Source organism: Epinephelus lanceolatus, chromosome 22 (genome assembly GCF_041903045.1).
Source record: "Epinephelus lanceolatus isolate andai-2023 chromosome 22, ASM4190304v1, whole genome shotgun sequence".
Taxonomy (NCBI): domain Eukaryota; kingdom Metazoa; phylum Chordata; class Actinopteri; order Perciformes; family Serranidae; genus Epinephelus; species Epinephelus lanceolatus.
In genome coordinates, this window is record NC_135755.1 from 17,284,027 (window position 1) to 17,306,631 (window position 22,605).

General features: G+C 39.4%; 1 protein-coding gene across 1 annotated transcript; it reads left to right on the forward strand.

Moving 5' to 3' along the window:
• The first annotated feature begins 213 nt into the window (after window positions 1–213).
• On the forward strand, window positions 214–21,956 carry LOC117272723 (uncharacterized). Its single transcript, XM_033651757.2, has 24 exons — window positions 214–328; window positions 993–1,065; window positions 1,151–1,246; window positions 1,378–1,437; window positions 1,517–1,582; window positions 3,412–3,471; window positions 4,439–4,504; window positions 6,438–6,497; window positions 6,578–6,643; window positions 8,575–8,634; window positions 8,737–8,796; window positions 9,063–9,125; window positions 9,257–9,334; window positions 11,022–11,081; window positions 11,259–11,324; window positions 11,442–11,513; window positions 12,176–12,250; window positions 13,545–13,598; window positions 13,723–13,755; window positions 17,913–17,990; window positions 18,107–18,146; window positions 18,262–18,307; window positions 19,583–19,997; window positions 21,094–21,956. Exons 2-24 carry the CDS (start codon window positions 994–996, stop codon window positions 21,571–21,573), a joined length of 2,226 nt encoding a protein of 741 aa, XP_033507648.1. The 5' UTR covers window positions 214–328; window position 993; the 3' UTR covers window positions 21,574–21,956.
• The last annotated feature ends 649 nt before the right edge of the window (window positions 21,957–22,605 follow it).

The following is a 22,605-nucleotide window of genomic DNA, read 5'->3' on the forward strand; positions in this document are numbered from 1 at the left end:
GGTGACAGGTGATCTGAATCAGGACTCTGATATGCGCTCTTTTCTCCAACTCTTGACAACTTTATGGGTGTGTGGAGCATACGGCCATCCCTCAATTGTTCGCCTTTAACACTGAAACTGTCCCTGAAATCAGAGCAGCATATTATCGGCAGTAATCCAACGCCGGTGAGGTCCGCCTCAGGTGTGGTCAAACCGGTCTGACGTCTCCGCGTTAGGAAGGGGAAGAGAAGGACCGTGTTGTACAACTTTTAAAACTCCTTTCTTTCTGTCGTTGCCCTGCAACGCAGCTTTTTTAACTGTCATTTTGTTTTCCCGTCACAGCACTGAGGTAGGCACCCTGCATTGTCATTGTGTTGTTGCTGGCGTTTTGTGTTGTCAAACATTCCTCTGTGCGATGCGCTCTCGTGGTACATGTGACGTTGTTTTGTGTGAGAACGCCGTGTGCCAGACTCCGTTCAAAGTTGGGCTAATTTAAAGGTTTGCTACCTTTTCGATAAGTTACACGGTAGAGAAAGCGATTTTGACATTGTACACCACTCGTCTTAACACATGTTTCAATTCGGCGAGTTCATCTTTACCAAAGCGTCACTTTTACCAAACTTCCTTTAACAGTTTGTTCAGATTTCACACCAGTTTTCTCAACGTGTGGGCGGGCGCTAGCCGGTGGTGTGACCTACATAAAGTTGAAATACTCCCAAAACATGCGCTTTATTTTGGAGCTGATGTAGCCGAATTTATCTTTAGAACCTATGTTTTCACAAAAGCAGTTAACGCATACTTAAAAAGTTACCCAAGATCACCAGTTACACATAAAACCTTTAATTGTCAAATCTTCGAACGGAGTTTGGTGTGTGGGTCCATTCAGAGAAAAAAGGGTAGCCACGACCTTGGCAGCTGATCAGTACAATAGTACTATTGTGCTAAAAAAACAGCATGACCCATGTGAGCCATGTTTGCCTCATCACTAATATTTCAAACCCTATTTGTTTCAGTATGAATATGTTCAGAAGACATAAAGGCTCAACAGCCCCAACTCCAGTGGTCTCACCCAGACCCAGCGAGGAGGTATGGAGTGTGTGGTGGAGGTTAGTGGGATGCTTTGTGTTTACATGTGTTTGATCCATTAATTAAGGCCTTCATTCATCCCCAGGATCTAGACAACCCCACAGAGCACAGCCTGAACACACAGGACGCAGAAACGACCGCGAACACTGAGGTCACAAGAGAGCTTGACCCAAAGACCAAGGTAGGAACAGACAGTCACACATTTATAAAGTGTTCTTAGCCATTTTGACACGCTTGACCTCAACTATTTCTCTGGTTTGGGGATTCACTAATGTTTATTTTGTCATAATTAATCTGTGTTTGTATAAACAGCATAGGAGAGGGGTGAAGGGAGTCATGCAGAAGGTCAACCCCTTCAAGTCTGCCTCCCAGGTAAAACATGTCGACATCAAACAGCAATTGTTTTCACTGTTTGATGTAAAATATAATCAGACTTTCCTTCTGTGTTCAGGCTCCCTCCACAGTCAGCAAAGCTCCTTCCTCAGAGTCACTTGAACAGGAAACAGACTCCACACAGGTGAGAAGACTCAAATATAACTTCCGTTACTGCGCAGGAGGGGTGTGCCATATCATCTCCTTCATGATAATGCCAGCATAGTTTTTAATATCATATGAAAAATTCACATCGTGATATTTACTTATGCGTTAAATCAACGCTTTACTCTAGCCTGACGTGCACCAGCCCAGAAATGTAACTACACGTTGTGGCAACGCAGACCTGTCTATTCCTGTAAGCTGAAACCATTTCCCTCAGTGGAAACGAAGCTTTTATTTACTTTAATTTCACAGATAAGAAACAATAGATAGTGAAGACAATAAAGCCTCCGCAAAAATACGTTTTAAGTCTCGTGTGTGATTTATCCTGGCTTCACATGAGCAGAGGAAATCTCCACTCCTTGCTAGGCTAATTTATACAATGTAAAATGCCATAGGCTTGTGCTAATAACGTTAGCATGTTATATTTGTTTGGAAAACGTGTTTAGTATAAGACAGTTGTTTTGTCAGTGAACCTTGTGAGTTCTAATGGAGCCAAACTTTGTAACGTTACCTTTGTTAAATGTTGCTGTTGTCCCTGGCTTCATATGAGTAGAGGAAAAGTCCGCTAGCTGCTAGGCTAACTTATACAATGTAAAATGCCATAGGCTTGTGCTAGTAACGTTAGCATGTTATATTTGTTTGGAAAACTTGTTTAGTATAAGACAGTTGTTTTGTCAGTGAACCTTGTGAGTTGTAATGGAGCCAAATTTTGTAACGTTACCTTTGTTAAATGTTGCTGTTGTCCCTGGCTTCATATGAGTAGAGAAAAATTCCGCTAGCTGCTAGGCTAACTTATACAATGTAAAATGCCATAGGCTTGTGCTAAAAACATTAGCATGTTGTATTTGTGGGGAAAATGTGTCCAGATAAAGACAAGTGCTGCGTGTACTGTGTATTGTCGCCATTAAGTCATGATTAATGTGTGTTATTGGTGTGTTTTGAATCAATTAAACCCTGATGCGGACTAGGGTTTTGGAGGTGTAACTTCAGAGTGACACAGACACACCACCGTCCAAGTCTAAATGATCACAACGGCGTAGGTGACGTGAGTAGGCTACAACACAGGCTCTGCATAGAGCTAACGCACAAGTATAAATCCTGCTTTAGTAATGATGACAGGCTAATTTAGACTTTTTAGGCTGTCACCTTTATTAGAAGGCACAAATATGTATTGTGGCTCCAGACAGACTGAAAAAACCTCATTTAGGCCAAAAATGGCTCTTTTGACATTAAAGGTTGCTTACCCCTGTTCCAGACGTCAGGGAACACGCTTGATTGGCACAGACCCCAGCATGAAATTCAAAGATTACCATTTCCCATTAAAAGCATGTGTGGTATTGCAACTGCAAAATCTGTCAAGATAATTGCAATGTCATTTTTTGTGTGTGTGCATATTGTGCAACCCCAGTCATAACTACAATTGATTCTTTAGTTTAACAGTGCAGCTAATGCTAGCTGAGCTGTTACATAGCAGATATTGTTTCTCTGGTGTTTACTGAATGGCCTCAGGTGCATTTCCACTTCCTGTTGTCCTGGAGGAGGGCCGAGACTGATTTGCATGCATCCTGTAAAAACCCAAATAGATTGATATCAGATTTTTGATCCGGCTAACAAAGAAGCATTTATGTGGCTCACTGAAACTGTCGTAATCTCATCTGGATGCCATGACAACTGCAGAATGACAAGTGTACTCTTTCCAGCCAAACTACAGTCTCGACAGTGTCCCAGCTAAAATTCTGTAGGTACACCTACAACGTCTCGTAACATGAGTGCCATCGATTTATTCAGTATTTGAACCTTGTATTTCAGAACCCTGGTGTGTTCAGAGGGGTCATGCATAAGGTCAACCCGTTCAAGTCTTCCTCCCAGGTAAAACATGACGACATTAAACAGTGATTGTCATCATTTTAACGACTGAAAGGAAAACTACATTTCCCTGCATGTTTTAACGGTGAACGAAGAATCCAAAAAAAGGTGAATTGAAATCATAGACTGTGCTAGATATCCTGATATGAGGCTAGACATCCTCTTAGATTTTGGAAATTGTTAAAATGCAAGTATTTTCCTGGTTTTAAAGGCTGCACCCAAAATCTAAAAGTAATGCACACCAAGAATTACAACGAGGTGCTGATCACTGGTGGACTTGATCATAGAAATCAAGTGTCGCACACTCGGATGACGTTTCGGCCTTTGGGTCCTTCTTCAAGATCAACAATTAACGATGTGATGTAATTTTTTCTGAACTTACCGGACTGTTCTAGCTGTTCTGTTATTTGCCTTTACTCACTCGTCATTATATCCACATTACTGTGATTATTTATCGGAAATCTCATTGTGAAAATATTCTGTGAAAGCACCAATAGTCAACCCTACAATATCAATACTGAGATATTTGGTCGAAATTATGATATTTGATTTTCTCCTGATCACCCAGCTCTAACTCGTTCAGTCTCATATATAATATATATAATGATATTTAAAAAACTTAAGCATAAACAGCGCAGGTGTGCAACCTGAAGTGTTTTAAACAGTTGAGTGCGCATGTGTTTGGATATGATTGGATAAACGAGACTTGGATTATACTGCATGAGTTGTGTGAGAGTTCCTTAACAGATGTTTTGATGTAGTTTTGCTGTTGTTAAACGTGGACCCCTGTGACATCAGTTCATCACGAATGTTTGCTTTTATGGATTCTTTGTTCACCATGAGAAAAAGAACTTTTCCATCCAAATTTAATGTAACACAGGGAGAGTAACTGACATACAAATAATCCTTCAGGTAATGAAGTATTCCTGTAATGCAAACTAATATGATTAAACTTTCCTTCTGTGTTCAGGCTCCCTCCACAGTCAGCAAAGCTGCTTCCTCAGAGTCACTCGAACAGGAAACAGACTCCACACAGGTGAGAAGAACTCTGATATATACAACTTTATAACAATTTTCAATGTTTCTACATTTTCTGTTATAAGATTCCAGATTAAGTTTACATCCCACGTCTTTGACATTTTATTGTCTGGCAGTCACAGACACGTTGGGTACCTTTTCATATGATATGAAGCAGCCTACTTCATTCATGGTTCTGATGATGTCACTTGTAAGTAACAGCCCTGCCTCTTTCACATGAATGTGCTCGTGGTTGGATAGGAAAACCCAGAGTTGACTGAACTGGTTGATAACCAGCTTTGTAGTACCGGTTATACAGATGGCCAACGTTAGGGTTAGTCAGACCAGATAATGAAAAGATATCCTGGGTAAGTTGAACTGGCTTCATAGTACAGGCCTCTGGTCTGGTTGCCAAGCAGTTCTTTTATTTTATTTTTTTTTTAAAAGAAGATGTATAAAACCAGGTTGTTGGCCACCTCAAATTATGTGTCCATTTCCTGTAAGTTATTCATATTGCTTTATTCCGTAAGGGTCCTCAGATTGAAAGAATCAAAAGGGTTTTTCATAAAAAAGAATCCAAGTTGTGAGTGTTGTTTTGACAGGATAAAGTGGTTGTGCTAATTTTTAACCAGGTAATATTCATACTGGCTTAAATAAACAACTTGATTGTGTTTCCCATCTTTGCTGAGCAACAGTTTTGTGTAAAAGGAACTAAAGGCCTGTCCCAAATATAAGCCTGTTGAGTTCAGTGACTTAAGCAAATAATAGCCCGGGCTACTAACTGAAGTTTTACGCTGACTTTCTTTTAAAAACGTCACTATGTGTAGTTGTCGTCTATGAAAACTTTGTGTTTAAAAGCCTCCAGGCTCTAGTTTTATAATGCGTACATATTTTGATAGTCATTTTGCTTTAACTGTGCATTCCCACCAAAGTTTCATAGTCGCCTGCGGGCGCTCTGGTCGCTCTGACATCGCTCACTGTCAGCTCCAGCAGGCGCTTGCAGCGGCCAAAGGGGCGGAGCCGGGCGCTGCAGATGTGTCCATCTAGGCTGACCGGCTGTGCACTTTACAAGGATGAACAAATATATCATTTATGTCTTCACTTTGTATTATCCATGACTTTCATTGCACAATTGAAGTAATGCTAATAAACACAGTCATATAGCCTTTATGAGTCTTTTATTATTATGATTTTACCCTCCTGTTGGCACGTAGGACCACTGAGAAATGTAATTGGTGGTAAATAAGTGGGAGCTCATGGATCACACTATCGGAAGCCTCCTTTGTATTGCATCGGCGTATTTGCTGAGGAAACGCAGGGCTGAGGACATCCGTCGTCAACTTCATGGGGAATTTCGCCAGCTGGTACAGCTCCAGGAGAGCCCAGACCGTGCTGATAAGTTTCTCCTCCATATTCGTCTTCTCTTTCAATTTTGCCTGGCCTCGCCTTGAGAGTCCCGGTCTGCAGTTGGCTGCTGCTTTGGCGGCGGCGCTGCTCATTTGCATAAAGTTCAGCTTCTCTCAACTTCTAGTTGATGCTCTGGTCACTTGCATCGCGCTGCTCGCTGCAGCCGACGCCCCTGACGCCCTTCGTCGCCAGCGTGCATTGAAAATGAATTGCTGCCGGCTGCTTATGACCCTCATGAAGCTTTTGGTGGGAATGCACAGTAGGGTGTAGGGCAGGCGTACAACTTGTCCTTGCTTGAGAAGTGATTTAAACAGGGATAGTTTTTGCAGTTTTGAGTGTTTTTATTCTGCATAATAAAACCTAATTCTTTATTTTCACTGAGTCAGGATATTAATCAGTTTCATCACTTTTTGCTGGATTAGATATTTTTGTGCCTGTACTAACTGCGCCCCACTCCCTTTGATATCAGAATTCAGCCCCTGCAGCTACAATGTATCGTAAGTTGAGTGCATCAATGTATGAAATATCTGAACCTTGTATTTCAGAACCCTGGTGTATTCAGAGGAGTCATGCATAAGGTCAACCCGTTCAAGTCTTCCTCCCAGGTAAAACATTAAACAGTAATTGTCATGATCTTGACTACTTAATGTAAACTGATGTGATTAAACTTTCCTTCTGCATTCAGGCTCCCTCCACAGTCAGCAAAGCTGCTTCCTCAGAGTCACTCGAACAGGAAACAGACTCCACACAGGTGAGAAGAACTCTAACATAACTTCCATTAATGCGCAGGACAGGTGGGTGACCTGCATGATTGGGGAAAATTAGTTCTACAGTGAGAGTACTTTTTCCTTTACTTATATCACTTATGTAGGGGGATTTAGTGGCATCTATTGGTGAGGACTGCATATTACAACCAGCTGAAACTTCTGCTTAGAATTCCCTCAGAGTTGATTTTGCAGGTGGTTTTTATTGGGAGCTGGATTATCTATAGAAGTCTCTTCCTGTCCAAAACAAACAGACCAAGGTCAGGTAAACCCACTGAAAAAAGCAATTTCATGTTTAAAAAAAATCTGTCTTCCTGACACTCTTCATGGAGGAGCAGCTAACCATGGTGGCCGACATAGTGTGATTGGCCCTATAGCAACGTTTCCACCAAATAGTTTCAGTATGGTACCTTTGGAACCAATAGTTACCAAAGTACACTTTGAGTGTATGTCATATAAAAATAGAGGGGGGACCAAAAATGGGGACGGTACGGAACAGTTCCATTGGTACCATCCATGACTTTTCACAGTGGAAACAGAAAAAAACGTTCCGAACTGAACTAAACTGAACTGAACTGAACCGTACTGCGCTGTTGAAACGGGGCTTATCTAGAGCCAGTGTTTAGTTTTGTTTGTTCAAGGCTACTGTAGAAAAAAGGCAGACCCGCTCCCTGTGTGGATCTAAATGGCTCATTCTCAACTATTCTTATTTTAAGTTTATTATTCATACACTAAAGAAAACATATTATATTATATTCCATTTCTGCCAATATATCCCTCTACATCCGACACACTGGAGCTTTGAGGAGTGACCCTGACTCATCTGTGTTTAAACATAAAGTGTCAAGATTGTGTATTTTATTTTTATTTATTTTTTTCATCTAGACACTTCTAAGCTAAGATTGTCACTTTTCTTCTTTTACTCAGACAAACACGAGACAACAGTAGATGTTATAGCATTTTCATTTGAAATGTTGAATGTTGAATCACTGCAGAAAGTAACCTGGGAACCATAATGTCTCATTATATAAACTATAAGTGAACATTGTGTGCATCCTGTGAATTGTTAGGTATAAACCGTGACGCTTCGAAGCTGTTTGTGATTGCCTGCCTTCAATCAGTGCCACAGCTGTAAATTCTTTGGTAACACTTTATTTGAAGGTATCTACATAAGGGTGACATGACACTGTCATAACTATGACATGACACGGTCATGAACATTATGTACATGTCATAAATGTTTGACTGCTGTCATTAAGTGTCATTCAGTTTTTGTAATGACAAGTTGACATTGTTTGGGTTGTCTTGATTATGACAACTTGACATTAATTAAAGTGACATTACCAGAAGTTGTCTTTGTCATGACAAGTTGACATTAAATTTGTTTGGGATGTCCTTATTATGACAACTTGACATTAAGTTGACTTTGTCATGACAAATTTACATTGTTTGGGATGTCCTTGTTATGACAAGTTGACATTAATCAAAGTGACATTACCAGAAGTTGTCTTTGTTATGACAAGTTGACATTAAATTTGTTTGGGATGTCCTTATTATGAGAGGTGCATTTCTTGTTAATGTCAAGTTGTCATAATAAGGACATCCCAAACAAATTTAATGTCAACTTGTCATGACAAAGACAACTTCTGGTAATGTCACTTTGATTAATGTCAAGTTGTCATAATCAAGACAACCCAAACAATGTCAACTTGTCATTACAAAAACAGAATGACACTTAATGACAGCAGTCATAAACGTTTATGACATGTTCATAATGTTCATGACAAGTTCATGACAGTGTCATGTCACCCTTATGTAGATACCTTCAAGTAAAGTGTTACCAGTTCTTTTAATACAGCTACAATGTGTTGCTAGTTGAGTGCACCGGTTTCTGAAATGTTTGACACTTGTGTTTCAGAATCCGGGTGTGTTTAAAGGGGTCATGCAGAAGGTCAACCCGTTCAAGTCTTCCTCCCAGGTAACCACAGCATTGTGTGTATGTTACAGTTGTAGTGGTGGCGATGGTAACGGATGCTCTGTCAGACAATAAGGCGTCCACTCAACTGGTTCTCTCATGCAGGTCTCCAAAGCATCATCTTCAGAGTCACTGGAACAGGGAAAAGTCTCAGACTCTAATCAGGTGAATTTCCCTTATCCAGAGTCACCTTCATGTACTCACACCCCAATTTATGTGGCCAATTAAACATGTTTTTAGCCTCTTAATTTGAAACACAGCTCTGGTTTTTACTTGCATTGATATTTCTGAAATACAGAAGAAGTCAGATTTAACTCCTGTACATACTTTACATGTCAATTAGTTGGAGATAAACAAAAAAAACAGTAAATATGCCCCTTGTAATGGCCTCTTTTAAGTTTCAGTGTGTATACTGATGCATTGTGTTTTAGAACCCCGGTATGTTTAAAGGAGTGATGCACAAAGTCAACCCGTTCAAATCCTCACAACCGAAGGTACCACTTATAATACTGATGATGATGATAGCACTACATGTGTGTTTGGAAGAGAGAAAATTCTTATGAACTGCTCGCTATACATCAGCTTCTTCTCATCTTTTTGTTGGCCTTGTCTCTGGTCTTTCCAGGATACCCAGCCTCTACACGGTGACCTCTCCTCCAGCAGCGGAAGCTTATCCGACAATAACAACGTGCCAGAGAAGCAGGTAGATCTGTGATCAATGAAAGAATGGAAATTAATATATATTATTTTAATTAGTTCATCATATTGTCAAGAATATCGTTATCGAAAAATTATTTTATGGCCATGTCGCCCACCCCTAGTCCCCAGTTTATTTTCTATCTTGGTAGAACCTGTGAAATTAAGCAGTCAGTAAGGAGACCCACACACACTTAAGTGTCTGCCGTCCTCACTCATCTTTTCCAAGGAGCAAACCCAGTCGCAGCAGGTCAGGTGTGCACAGTCGTTTCTAGGATGTGAGCCTGCACCTCTGTCACCGTATTTACATTCAGAGTACAAAAACTCCCAGTGTGAATCAGCTTGTTGTTATTGTAAATTATAATAGTCAGCAGGAGACCTGGCACCCTAACGTGGGCGACATTTGGCCCAGTGGCTGTAAGTTAACCATGCGTTCCAGTCCCCATACTACCATGCTACATAGTATGCCAGAAAAAGATTTAGTATGTCTCAATACATAGTCGGTCAAATGCAGTATGCCAAAAATACTAGGGTGTTCTACAACATCTGGTCCAGTTTTACAGTCTGCAAGCCAGCATGTCTTTACGGCTATTATGACCCACAATCGCAGTGGACGATACGTTACATGTTTACAGTACTGTTTACAGTCAAACATCTTGATGCACTGTAGGCTCAATTTTTGATAAATAAAAAATCTGTGAGGACAATTTGTGTAGGACAGTCTGAAGATGCTCTGTAGCAAGTTTGGTGTCAATTCAGCAAAAATTGTGGGAGGAGATAGGTTTAATAGGTTTTACAGTTTTTGAAACAAAAACAGTGATGGACTTCATAATTTGCAATAGGTTTAAATGTACAAATGTTTCTTCAGTATTGGGGCTACATTTTGGTAAAAGTTGCGAAGCTGTAGCACATAGTCGATTTGTTGTGAATTTTCAAAGTTTTGAGTTTTAGACGCTTGCTGTAGCGCCACCATCAGGACTATTGACTTGTGTTTGCAGCTGAGCAAATCTGGCATAGGACTGGACCTTTGTGCAAAGTTTGGTGATTTTTCACACATGGGAAGTATGATTTCCTTGGAAGAAGAAGAAGAAAGAACGAGCAGGAAAACAAGAGGGTCCTGGCAGGACTGCCTGCCCGGCCCCTAATAAGCATTAAATAACAATGGCAGAGAAATGTGTAGCCTCTGTAATTTTACTGTCATGAATACAGTATGTTAGGATCTGCAAGGTATGCGGTTAATTGCAAAGTAACAACTCCCAAGCTCCCAAGTTGACCTCCATCTCTGGCGAGCTTGGTGAATGGCCTTTTGTTTTATCTCTATGGAAACGAATATATGAGTAAGAGGGTCAAAGATTAGGGCGTGACGTAATGTGCAAGTATGTCCTGATTGTGTGCACACTGCATTTGACAGTACGTACTTTTTAAGGGCAGCTGCAGCACCTACTAAAAGTAAAAAGACAAAGTATGCAAAGTATCACTGGTGTACAGAGCAGCGGTGTTATTCTTGCTATCTCCACAAGATGGCACCAAAGAAGAGAATTTGACACCTCAGAGTGGTTTCAACTTTTGAGTCTTTTTCCATTTACTGTTTTTTGTTGTTGGTCCACCACCTGAACATTACCCATAGTGATTATTTAATGTGGTTAATGTGATGAATACATGTGTTGATTCACTGCTTTTCGTCTTTGTCTTAGAACCGCGGGGGGTTCAAAGGGATGATGCAGAAAGTAAACCCCTTTAAGTCTCACACACAGGTACTGATCCTCTTAACTCTGTCAACTTTTGATATTAGATGTTAAGTTTGTTTAGAAATACCTGATATAGGGGAGATTACTAGTTAAATGAAGGCAGTTTAGTCTAAGTTGGACTTATTTCGATGGACAAACACCAGCTGGTTGGTTAAGTTTCACCCACTGTTTGTTGCGATACAGACGCCAGGCGAGGAATGTCAGACGGACTCTGCGGTTCCAAATACAGCTTCTTCACTAAAGACGCAGGTACTGGTTATGGTCACAGTCATTGTTGGAAATAATGAAGAAGTTGAAATGATTTCAGGGGTGACCCTTTTTACACTTTAAGACCCGACTGCTCTTAAGATTTCTATCTTTCATCAGGAGAACCAAGCTGTCCACAGCGAGCACTCCTCCAGCTCTGAAAGCATCGATGACAGCGCCATCGAGAGACGTGTAAGACACGAAGCACAAATCTTAATGTCCTGACTTTACTTTTCAAATGCTCTTTATTAAACTGAACATGATCTGCAGCAGGTGCATCTTAACCACAGGTATGAACAGTATCTGACACTTAAGCTATTGTGTTTAATGTGTTTACCGCGGCATAAAGGAGCTGATCGCATCTGCAAGTCACAATGAAAACATGTCGTCTAGCCAGAAAAACGCAAAGCATCTTTCAAGAGAAGCATGTGACGTACGAACTTACCACAAGGAGACAGTGATTGATTGTATCCATGCAGGTTGTTAATCAGACACCAGGCACATGGCCAAAAGGTTCTAGAAAAACACAAATAGAAGTATCTAATCTCATCCTTCCCGGACTGATGAAGTCTGATGATAACAAAGTGAATCATAAAAGGCTCATTTAGGTGATCTTTGAGTCATTACGAGAATATGACAACAGTGGATCAAACGCGTTAAAACTTCAACACCTGTAATCATGAAAAACAACACGATGGAGCTTTTAGCTTTTATCACAGGCTCCTGACACAAAGCCTGAGTTTGCATAAACCCTCGTTTGTGATCTTTTTGAAATGCAGTATTCAGTGTGAGGCATCATGTGCACTGACCCTCTGAGTCAAACTGCAGTTAAATGAACTACTACCTCTTCACAGACTATTTGGTACACTGATGCTGACGTCAGCTGTGAGGTGGAAAGCAAGCCAGCAGCAGCACCGAAGAGAACCATGGTATATTGTTTTTTATTTTTTTAATGACATGTATATTAACTTTCTTTGCAAAATATTGATAAAAAATCAAATATACATAGCTGTATCTCATCCATATTTGTCCATGTGTTTCACAAATTTAGTTGTTGTTGGAATATTAAAAAGTTGGGACTATTCTATTATCCTTCCCTTCCCACTCCAGCTAGCTTAGGATGACCTCTGATGGAACAAGAGAAGGAAGGAATAAATAAATAAATAAACAAATGAATAAATTAATTACATACATAAATAAATGAGAATAAATAAATAAATAAAAAATAAAAATAATAATTAATAATTAATAATAATAATAATAATAATAATAATAATAATAATAATAATAATAATAAAAATAAATACAGGCAGAAATAAATAAGACCCCCAAAAAAACCCAAATAACTACAAAGAACTTACAAACACAACATAAAAAAAGAACCAAGGTATGTTTTTTTTAAAAAAAAAAAACAAACAAACTTTTAGTTTCTTAGCAAAATATTAATAATAAATCAAATATACATAGCCACATCTCATCCATATAGGTCCACATGTTTCACAAATTTTGTGGTTGTTGAAACTCCAGAAAGAGAAATTGACCTATTTTGTAACCCTGGAACAAGAGAAGGAATAAATTAATGAATAAATAAATAAATATACAAAATTTCAATAAATAAATAAAAATAGTGACTAATAATATTCAATATTATTATTATTATTATTATTATTATTATTAATAATAATAATAATAATAATAATAATAATAATAATAATAATAATAATAATAATAAATACATGCAGAAATAAATAAGACCCAAAACCCCCAAATAACTACAAAAATAATAACATTAAAAAAAAAGAACCAAGGTATCTTTTATTTAGTTTCTTAGCAAAATCTTAATAATAAATCAAGTTAATACATTTTTAAATAAACAAAATTAAAAAAATTGAATATAATTATTAAGTACCTGCAGCAAAAAATAAGACGAGAAAAAAAAACTAATAAAATGAAAATAATGATAATAATAATAATAATAACAATAATAATAATAACATAAATAAACAAGGTATATAAAACAGGGACCTTGGTCAGGTTACATTCAGATTAAGTTGACTTAACGTGAAGTAAAAATGCTACTTAAAGCGATCTATGTGTATAGTACTGTCTGATCACTAACACTTGTGTCAAGATTAATCCTATTTTTTTGTATTAATACTTCGCCCGTTCACTGTAGGTGTTTGTGAAGATCTCAAAATATTTGTGTTATTATTTCTTTTCTAGACTTTCAGAATAAAGAGGATCCTGCCCACTGCGTTGTTTGGGCCCGGATCAAAGGTACTATTAATCATATGCTAAATTCCAAAATTTTATATTTTCTTTCCATTGTACAATTAAAATGTATTGCATTGAAAGTATTATTTTCCATAGTCCAATTTTGCTTTTGTTATGTGCTCCACAGGGCTCCTCATCTGACACCGAGGCACCGCCCCAGGTGAGTAGCCGATGCTGCTTCATGTGTAACACACCTTTCAAATAAACAAGTCAGTGCACATGAAAAAATAGGACCAATTTTAATAGAATACAGTTAAATACAACTGACAATAAATACAGCTGTAGTGCATAATGGATCCAAATTTACGGAATTCAATTCAATTCAATTCAATTTTATTTATAAAGCCCAATATCACAAATCACAATTTGCCTCACAGGGCTTTACAGCATACGACATCCCTCTGTCCTTTGGACCCTCACAGCGGATAAGGAAAAACTCCTCAAAAAAAACCCTTTAATGGGGAAAAAAAAAACGGTAGAAACCTCAGGAAGAGCAACTGAGGAGGGATCCCTCTTCCAGGACGGACAGACGTGCAATAGATGTCGTACAGAACAGATCAGCATAATAAATTAACAGTAATCCATATGACACAATGAGACAGAGAGAGAGAGAGACAGAGAGAGAGAGAGATATGCAGGTAATGACAGTAGCTTACAACAACATTAATGAAAGTAATAATATTATAGTTATAGTTCTGGCTACTGTGGTACAATATGTTGAAAGTATGTATTAATATCTGACAGTATACTTGTGTGACAATAGTCATATGTGTATAATAACAGTAGAAGTATGACTAATGACTAATGATGGCAGCAGCAGCAGGAGGCATCTGGCAGGACCACGGCAGCAGCACAACCACACACGTCACGCTGTCCAGGCACCGCTGTGATATGAGTTAATCTGAGAGACAGTGGAGCACAAAGGCTCCGGAGAAGAAGCTGAGTTAGTGACATCCAGAATGGCCGAGTTAGCAAGATGCAGTAATAGGATGAGAGAGAGAGAGAGAGAGAGAGAGAGAGAGAGAGAGAGAGAGAGAGAGAGAGAGAGAGAGAGAGAGAGAGAGAGAGAGAGAGAGAGAGAGAGAGAGAGAGAGAGAGAGAGAGAGAGAGAGAGAGAGAGAGAGAGAGAGAGAGAGAGAGAGAGAGAGAGAGAGAGAGAGAGAGAGAGAGAGAGAGAGAGAGAGAGAGAGAGAGAGAGAGAGAGAGAGAGAGAGAGAGAGAGAGAGAGAGACCGGTGTATTATAGGGGGTCCTCCGGCAGACTAGGCCTAAGTCAGCCTAACTAGGGGCTGGTACAGGGCAAGCCTGAGCCAGCCCTAACTATAAGCTTTATCAAAGAGGAAAGTCTTAAGTCTAGTCTTAAATGTGGAGACGGTGTCTGCCTCCCGGACCGTAACAGGAAGATGATTCCACAGGAGAGGAGCCTGATAGCTGAAGGCTCTGGCTCCTGATCTGCTTTTGGAGACTTTAGGGACCACGAGTAACCCTGCATTCTCAGAGCGCAGTGTTCTGGTGGGATAATATGGCACTATGAGCTCTCTAAGATATGACGGAGCTTGACCATTTAGAGCTTTATAAGTTAACAGTAGGATTTTAAATTCAATTCTGGATTTTACAGGGAGCCAGTGCAGAGAAGCTAAAACAGGAGAAATATGATCTCGTTTCTTAGTTCCTGTTAGTACACGTGCTGCTGCATTCTGAATTAGCTGGAGAGTTTTTAAGGACTTACTAGAGCTACCTGATAATAGAGAGTTACAGTAATCCAGCCTTGAGGTAACAAAAGCGTGGACCAATTTTTCTGCATCTTTTCGGGTCTGGATAGGCCTAATTTTCGCAATATTACGCAGATGAAAAAATGCAGTCCGTGAGGTTTGTTTTAAATGAGAATTAAAAGACAAATCTTGATCAAATATTACTCCGAGGTTTCTTACGGAAGAAAAGCAAAGTGCAGTAGGAGATGAACCAAATGCTCCAGCTGAGCAGCTCTATAGCTGCTTTTCCCACGGTGCAAATTACTGTTTGTGTCGAGCACACACATACTCACATGCAAATCATTTAGCACAGTATTACGTCACATATGTAAATAAAAAATTGAAAGCTCAACATACAGTGCAGCGGCTTCTATTAACACGGCATGATAATATTTTTATAAAGGGTGTGTGGTAAAAGGATAGCCTTTATTTGCCCATGTATTAGGGCCCTGTGTCACAATATATTCAGATTAAAATGTTTCTAAAATTAAAATTCTGGCCTATGGTTTCTTCTCACAGAATTATTTTGTCCTATATAAACCTCATCATCACATAACACTATGTGGCTCAGCGGGTGAATTCCCCTGCACAGTTTCCCATATGTTTTATTTCCTGCTGGCAAGAACATGAGAGCACTCTGTGCCTGTGGCAACTCTTAGCAGAAATGACAGATCAGCATACTTGAGTGAAATGTAACCTGCTTGTCAAAATGGCTTTTAAAGAACAACAAAAGACACACTGTATAACATCTGTTGCATCACTCTGTACTGTATCTGTCCTGCTTCGTCTGTTATCGCTTCACATTTAACTTAATGTAGTTGATGTGTAGGTACACAGAGCCACAATATTGTTATTTCCTTTTAACTTAAGACTTAATTGAAATCATGAAAAAAAAATCATAGTATAGTATGTCGTCCAAAATCATGAAAAAAAATCATAGCATAGTATGTCGCCCAAAATCATGAAAAAAAGCAATAGTATAGTATGTCATCCAAAACCATGAAAAAAAGTCATAGCGTACTATGTTGTCCAAAACCACAAAAAAAAAATCATAGTATGGTATATTGTCCTAAATCCTGAAAAAAAGTGATAGTATAGCATGTGTCCCAAAACCATGAAAAAAGGTCATAGTATAGCATGTTGTCCAAAATCATGAAAAAAAATCATAGTATAGTATGTCGTCCTAAATCATGAAAAAAAGTCATAGTATGTCGTCCAAAATCATGAAAAGAAGTCATAGTATAGTATGTCGTCCTAAATCATGAAAACAAGCCATAGTATAGTATGTTGTCCAAAACCATTAAGTCATAGTATAGGATGTCGTCCAAAATCATAAAAAAGTCAGTTAGCATGTCGTCCAAAATCATAAAAAAGTCATAGTTAGCATGTCGTCCAAAATCATAAAAAAGTCAGTTAGCATGTCATCCAAAATCATAAAAAAGTCACAGCACAGCATGTCGTCCAAAACCATGAAAGTCATAGTATGTCGTCCAAAATCATGAAAACAAATATTATGTCATACAAAATCATGAAAAAAAGTCGTAGTATAGTATGTCGTCCAAAATCATGTGTCATCCAAAGTATATCGTCCAAAATCATGAAAAAAAGTCAGTGTGGTATATCGTCCTAAATCATGAAAACAAGCCATAGTATAGGATGTCGTCCAAAATCATGAAAAAAAAATCATAGTATAGCACGTCACCCAAAATCATGAAAAAAAAGTCATAGTATGTCGTCCTAAATCATGAAAAAAAGTCGTAGTATAGTATGTCGTCCAAAACCATGAAAAACCATCATAGAAAAGTATGTCGCCAAAAATCATAAAAATCATAGTCATAGTATAGTATGTTGTTCTAAATCATGAAAAAAGTCATAGTATAGTATGTTAATAAATCATTTGAAAACAATGATTCAATTCAGCTTTATTTGTCATGCTCTCCATACAAACAAGCAGTACAAAGTGCTTACCATAGCAATTATGAAACAACACAGACAAAAAATAAACCAAATAAACTAATACACAGAATTTTGAAAGAACAGAAATTTATAACAATAAAATGTTTAAAATCATTACATAAAAGTTTGTAAAATAAAGTGATTAAAACTGAACATTAAGGCTAAACTGTCACAGATTAGAGGCAACTACTTTCATGGGACACATAAGGAAAATCAAAGTACAGTGGTGGAGGATCCCAATGATTTATGTATGCATACTACTGATAGAACATACTCTCCTACTTTAAGTACATTGTCTTGATAATACTTGAACATTTTAGTACATTATTTAATGCAGGAGACAAGACAAAACTTCTTTGTTGCAAAAGGTGAAAAAGCCATGCTGCAAAAGAAAATACTGTAAAATGACCATTTTGGCCAAGATAATACAACAGTGTCACATGTCTATTAGTCATCAGTCAGCATTTCTGAAATGGGAACAAAGGATGCATCAAGGTGAAACGTTTCAGCCATTGTATGACAGCAACATAGGATCTTAAGATTGTTAGTAAGTGGTACCATCTAACAGCACTGTGGACAGACATTCAGTGTGATATATTCCTGTGTTGTAGGAAGTCGTGGAGGTTCAGACGCTGGAGATGGCTGAGGTGCTGGTGTCCAGTGAAGGAGCGGCCCTGGACCCTCTCGAAGCAAGCTCATTTTTTATGCCTTATAATAAAATGTCACATGATGCTTGTTTTAGGTGTATTTTATTTTACAGTACATGCAGAATTTTTCCAACGAGTTTCAAATTGTTCACACACAGGATGAGGAAGGCCTTTTGTTGTGGTGGAGAACAGTAGAGGGTAAGCTTTTTATTGACAATGTTTTGTTGATTTATTGCTGATCCTGCTTATCACTTACATACATATACTCTATAATATAAACTGAAGCTGCAATCCTTTATTTCCTGTGTGTTAGGCTGGGATGAGTGGAATGAGGCCAACGAGAATGATGAACCTGAAGAGTAAGTAGTACATTAAAGTTATAAATTCACTTGTAGAACTCATTTTTTCTAAAGCTTAAAGTGACAGTTCACCCAAAAATCAAAAATAGATCTTTTGCCTCTTACCTGTAGAGCTGTTGCAGAGTGTTTGCTATGTTGGGGATAATGGTCGGAGACACGTCTGCCTTCTCTCCAATATTATGGGACTAGATAGCAATTGGTGTCTTTCCAAAAATAATGACCCAGTTACTGAAGACACTCCACAGACATTCTAACAATGCGCAGAAGCAAGCATGCATCACGTCATGGATTGACATTTTGTGTAATCAATTGGTTTTCTATAGAAGCCTCATTGTCCTTTGGTAGTAATCTGCCACCGGAAATTGACACCACCCTAAACTAGCCGGTAGCTAAAAGACTACAATTAGTGATGGCCAAATGAGGCCCCATGAACCACTGTCTTCATTTTCTGAAGCCACTAGATGAAAGTGGTTCACAAGGCTTCATTTGGCCATCACTAACTACAAGGCTAGGCTTCTATAGAAAACCAATGGATTACACAAAATGTCAAACAAATCATTCACGGAAACCAGTTTGCTGCAATTTTTATGTCAGAACATCAACGAAAACCACTGACCACTCTGTGAGTTTCATGGCTTTGAAAACAAACGCTTAGGGTGGTTTTAGGAAAATGAGCAATCGTCGCAATTTTGGTCTCTGTATCATAAACAACCCAGAGATGGGGCTCAAGGTGCAAAATACCAGACTTCTCCTTTAATGCCATTCTTCTCAGCTAAGCTGTGATCAGTGGTGCTTGGTGACCTAGCAGTAGATACACACTTTCTTCTGTGCTATATTGCAGTTGGCAGGTTTAGTTTGATAGAAAGAAAATAGTCCCTACGTGAAACCGGTCACAACAAGGTTTGTGGATTATCTTAAATAACCAAGTCATCATTTCTGGGAAGAGACATTGCTGTTGAGTTTTTCAAACAAAGTGCAATCTAGATCAATGATTAGCACTACAGGGAAGAGGAAAAATACATATTTTGTTTTGGATAAACTGTCCCTTAGAGTAACACTGACCAATATTAAGAGCAGTAAATCTGCCTTTAAAATGAACTTAAAAGCTGTATCACAGTACTGTGCTCAAAATCCCAAACAACCTAGTTTGGTATCACAATAAATTTACAATATTTAAATTTCTACCTTTCACAAGTAAGGATGGCACCTTGTCCACTGAACTAACATTCATCAAAAGCTGCACCCTCATAATTTTTCTTTGTTTCCTTGTCTCAGAGTGGTGGAACAAGCAGCAGATCGTGTCTTCATGGCGGCTCGTCTTTTTGTTCGCTTCTTCAACCAGCGTGGCGCCTCCCTCCAGCAGCGTATCCTGGGATTGCTGTCTTTGGCTGATGCAGCAGACATCTTCCATAAGAAAACCGTCACAGCCAGTGTCGGTGGCGGCGTAGCCAGTGTTGCAGGGTCTATCACTACCATCACCGGGCTCATTCTGGCGCCCTTCACTGCAGGAGCATCGCTCATCGTCACCGCTGTAGGCATTGGTGTCGCTACGGCGGGTGGGATTGCATCTGCTTCAGCCAACATCACCGACACAGTCTATTCGAAGACGGACCGCAAGAAGGTGGAGAAGATGATCCACGACTACGAGGAGGAGATAAAGGACATCAAGGATTGCCTGGAGTTTTTGCAGGTGAGAAGAAAGGAGGCAGGTTTTCAGTTTGTCAGTTGCAGGCAAAGCTTGAGAACAACTGCAAAACCATATAATCATTTTACTCATTAGCTTTGAGTGAGAAATCATATTTGCCTTAAAGGGATAGTGCACCCAAAAATGAAATGCAGCCATTATTTACTCACTCTCATGCCGAGGGAGGCTCTGGTGAAGTTTTAGAGTCCTCACATCCCTTTCGGAGATCGGCGGGGGGGCGGCTAACACACCTAATGGCTGACGGCGCCCCAGACTAATGTCCAAGAACACAAAATTGAAACCACAAAATATCTCCAACATGCTCACCCGTAGTGATCCAAGTGTCTTTAAGTCCTGACATAAAAAGTTGTGTTCTTGGACGTTAGTCTGGGGCGCCGCCAGCCCTTAGGTGTGCTAGCCGCTCCCCCCGCCGATCTCCGCAAGGGATGTGAGGACTCTAAAACTTCACCAGAGCCTCCCTCGGCATATGGGCTAGTAGTAGTGATGGCCAAATGAGGCCTCATGAACCACTCTTTTTTTTTCTGAAGCCGCTACATGGCGCTGTCTGTTCAACAAAGGTTTGAAAGAACACTTCACTGCAAGTCCTTCAGCCTTAGCCAAGAGCACCATCTGGTGGGGTCAGAAAATAAAGAAAGTGGTTCATGAGGCTTCATTTGGCCATCACTAGTGAGTAGATAATGGCTGAATTTTCATTTTTGGGTGCACTATCCCTTTAAGGTTAAAAATGTAGGCATAGATAGGATTTTCTACTAAACTAGGAGTGACAAAAGTCATTTAAAATCTGCAACTGACTATTAAATTCTGGCTTTTCCTCCCAATGGTACACTGGAATCTTTGGTTTTTGGTCCTATGCCAATGACGATGACACAGGCTTTCATGCTAACCAAGGTCTAGACGTGCAATTTGAAATGATAATGTGGGCATCAGCGCTAAAAACTGACCACCACATAACTTAATGTTTTCTCATTCCACCCTACTATTACCAGGATTGGTTGGTAAACAAGTCCTCTTTCTTATTTAGCACTGCTTAATTGCAGTTTTACTAATAACATAAAATCTTTTATCCTTATCCACACAACAGGAAGGGATGGACACGCTTGAAGAGTGGAACTTTGAGAAGTACGCTGAGAGCATTTCGAAGAAGCACCTTAACCAGAATGTCAAACATGTAGTGAAGGAGGGTGGCCGGGCCGGCAAGGCTTTAGTGATCAACACGGAGAGCCTGATCAGTACAGTTCAGGTCCTCAGTGTTGCAGGGGGTGCTGCTAAAGCCGCCCAGGTGATGAGCGTTACCACCGGAGTTATGTCGGGTCTCTTTCTCGCTCTCGATGTCTTCTTCCTGGCAAAGGACGGCATGGAGCTCAAACAGGGAGCCAAGACAGAGTTTGCTGGTAAGATTCGAGATGTTTGTAAAGACCTGCAGGACGGGCTGCTGGAGCTGAACCGCATCAAGGAAGAACTGCAGAAAACCATCGATGGGATAGAGGTGGAGGTAGACGAGGAGGAGGATGAAGAGCTGTTGAAGTCTGATCTGAAGAAACTTATTGAGTTAGAAGGATAGTGATTGGAAAATGAAAGCCTCTCTGTTTTAGAGGTGCTGTATGTGACTCTGGGGGAATGTAGCTGAATGGAGGTCGTCGTCAAATACCGGCGCTTTGGGCTGGTAGTCAGACTGGATTGCAAACCCAAAGTATCAGTATTTAATGACCTTGACTCAACTATGTTTCTCCAGACTTACATACAGCACCTTTAATCCCAATGCCAAAAACAATCACTATTACTACTGTAATTGTTTCTCACAAGACCTATTTTGTAGTAAAATAGATTTTAAATATTTATTAGGTATATTTATAATATTGGTAGTAATTTTAATTTTTTGTATGTACATTGTGTTTGTGCCATAAACCGTCACTTTGTTTTGCAATAAAAGTGGTTTCATGCTTATTTGTTTGGCTTTTTTTGTTTCGGTTGTGAAAGGGAGGAAAACATTTGTAAGCAGAATTCAGGGTGGGTGGGTGAGGCGTGATCACCGTGTGCTCAGAGAGTGATGCACTGATGCGTGCATAAGAGAGAAAAATGTTGAAGGACAACTCTGTCTGCCAGGCTTTCAAAGTCCTTTTTCACAAATTCCCTGATGTTAATCATATCTTGGTGATCCATCATCTCAGAAGTGAACAACTGTTCTTAAAGGAAAACACCATTCAAAATTCCCTTATTATTTCCATGGCCTATTAGAGTTCAACCAATATTTGTGAACATGAGCTACTCTCTCAAAGCCAGAAAGCAGAGATGTCTCAAACTTGTGATTTCATTGGGTCAAGAGTCTGGCACTGCTCCACAGACAATGAACGGGGGCCTGATTTTGTGGACCCACAGATAGTTTTGTTTTGTTTTTTTTTTTTTTATACCTCAGAATATTCCCCTGGGTGCTCTGTGTCACCTAAAACATCTTTCCCAGTTCAGTGTCAATGGAGCAGCTCCAGACTATATACCTTATGACATCGCAAATTTGGGTTTTAGCACTCTAGCTTTTGGATTTGGGTGGGTTGTTCATGTCAATTAATATTATCTTAGACCATAGGAATAACGTATC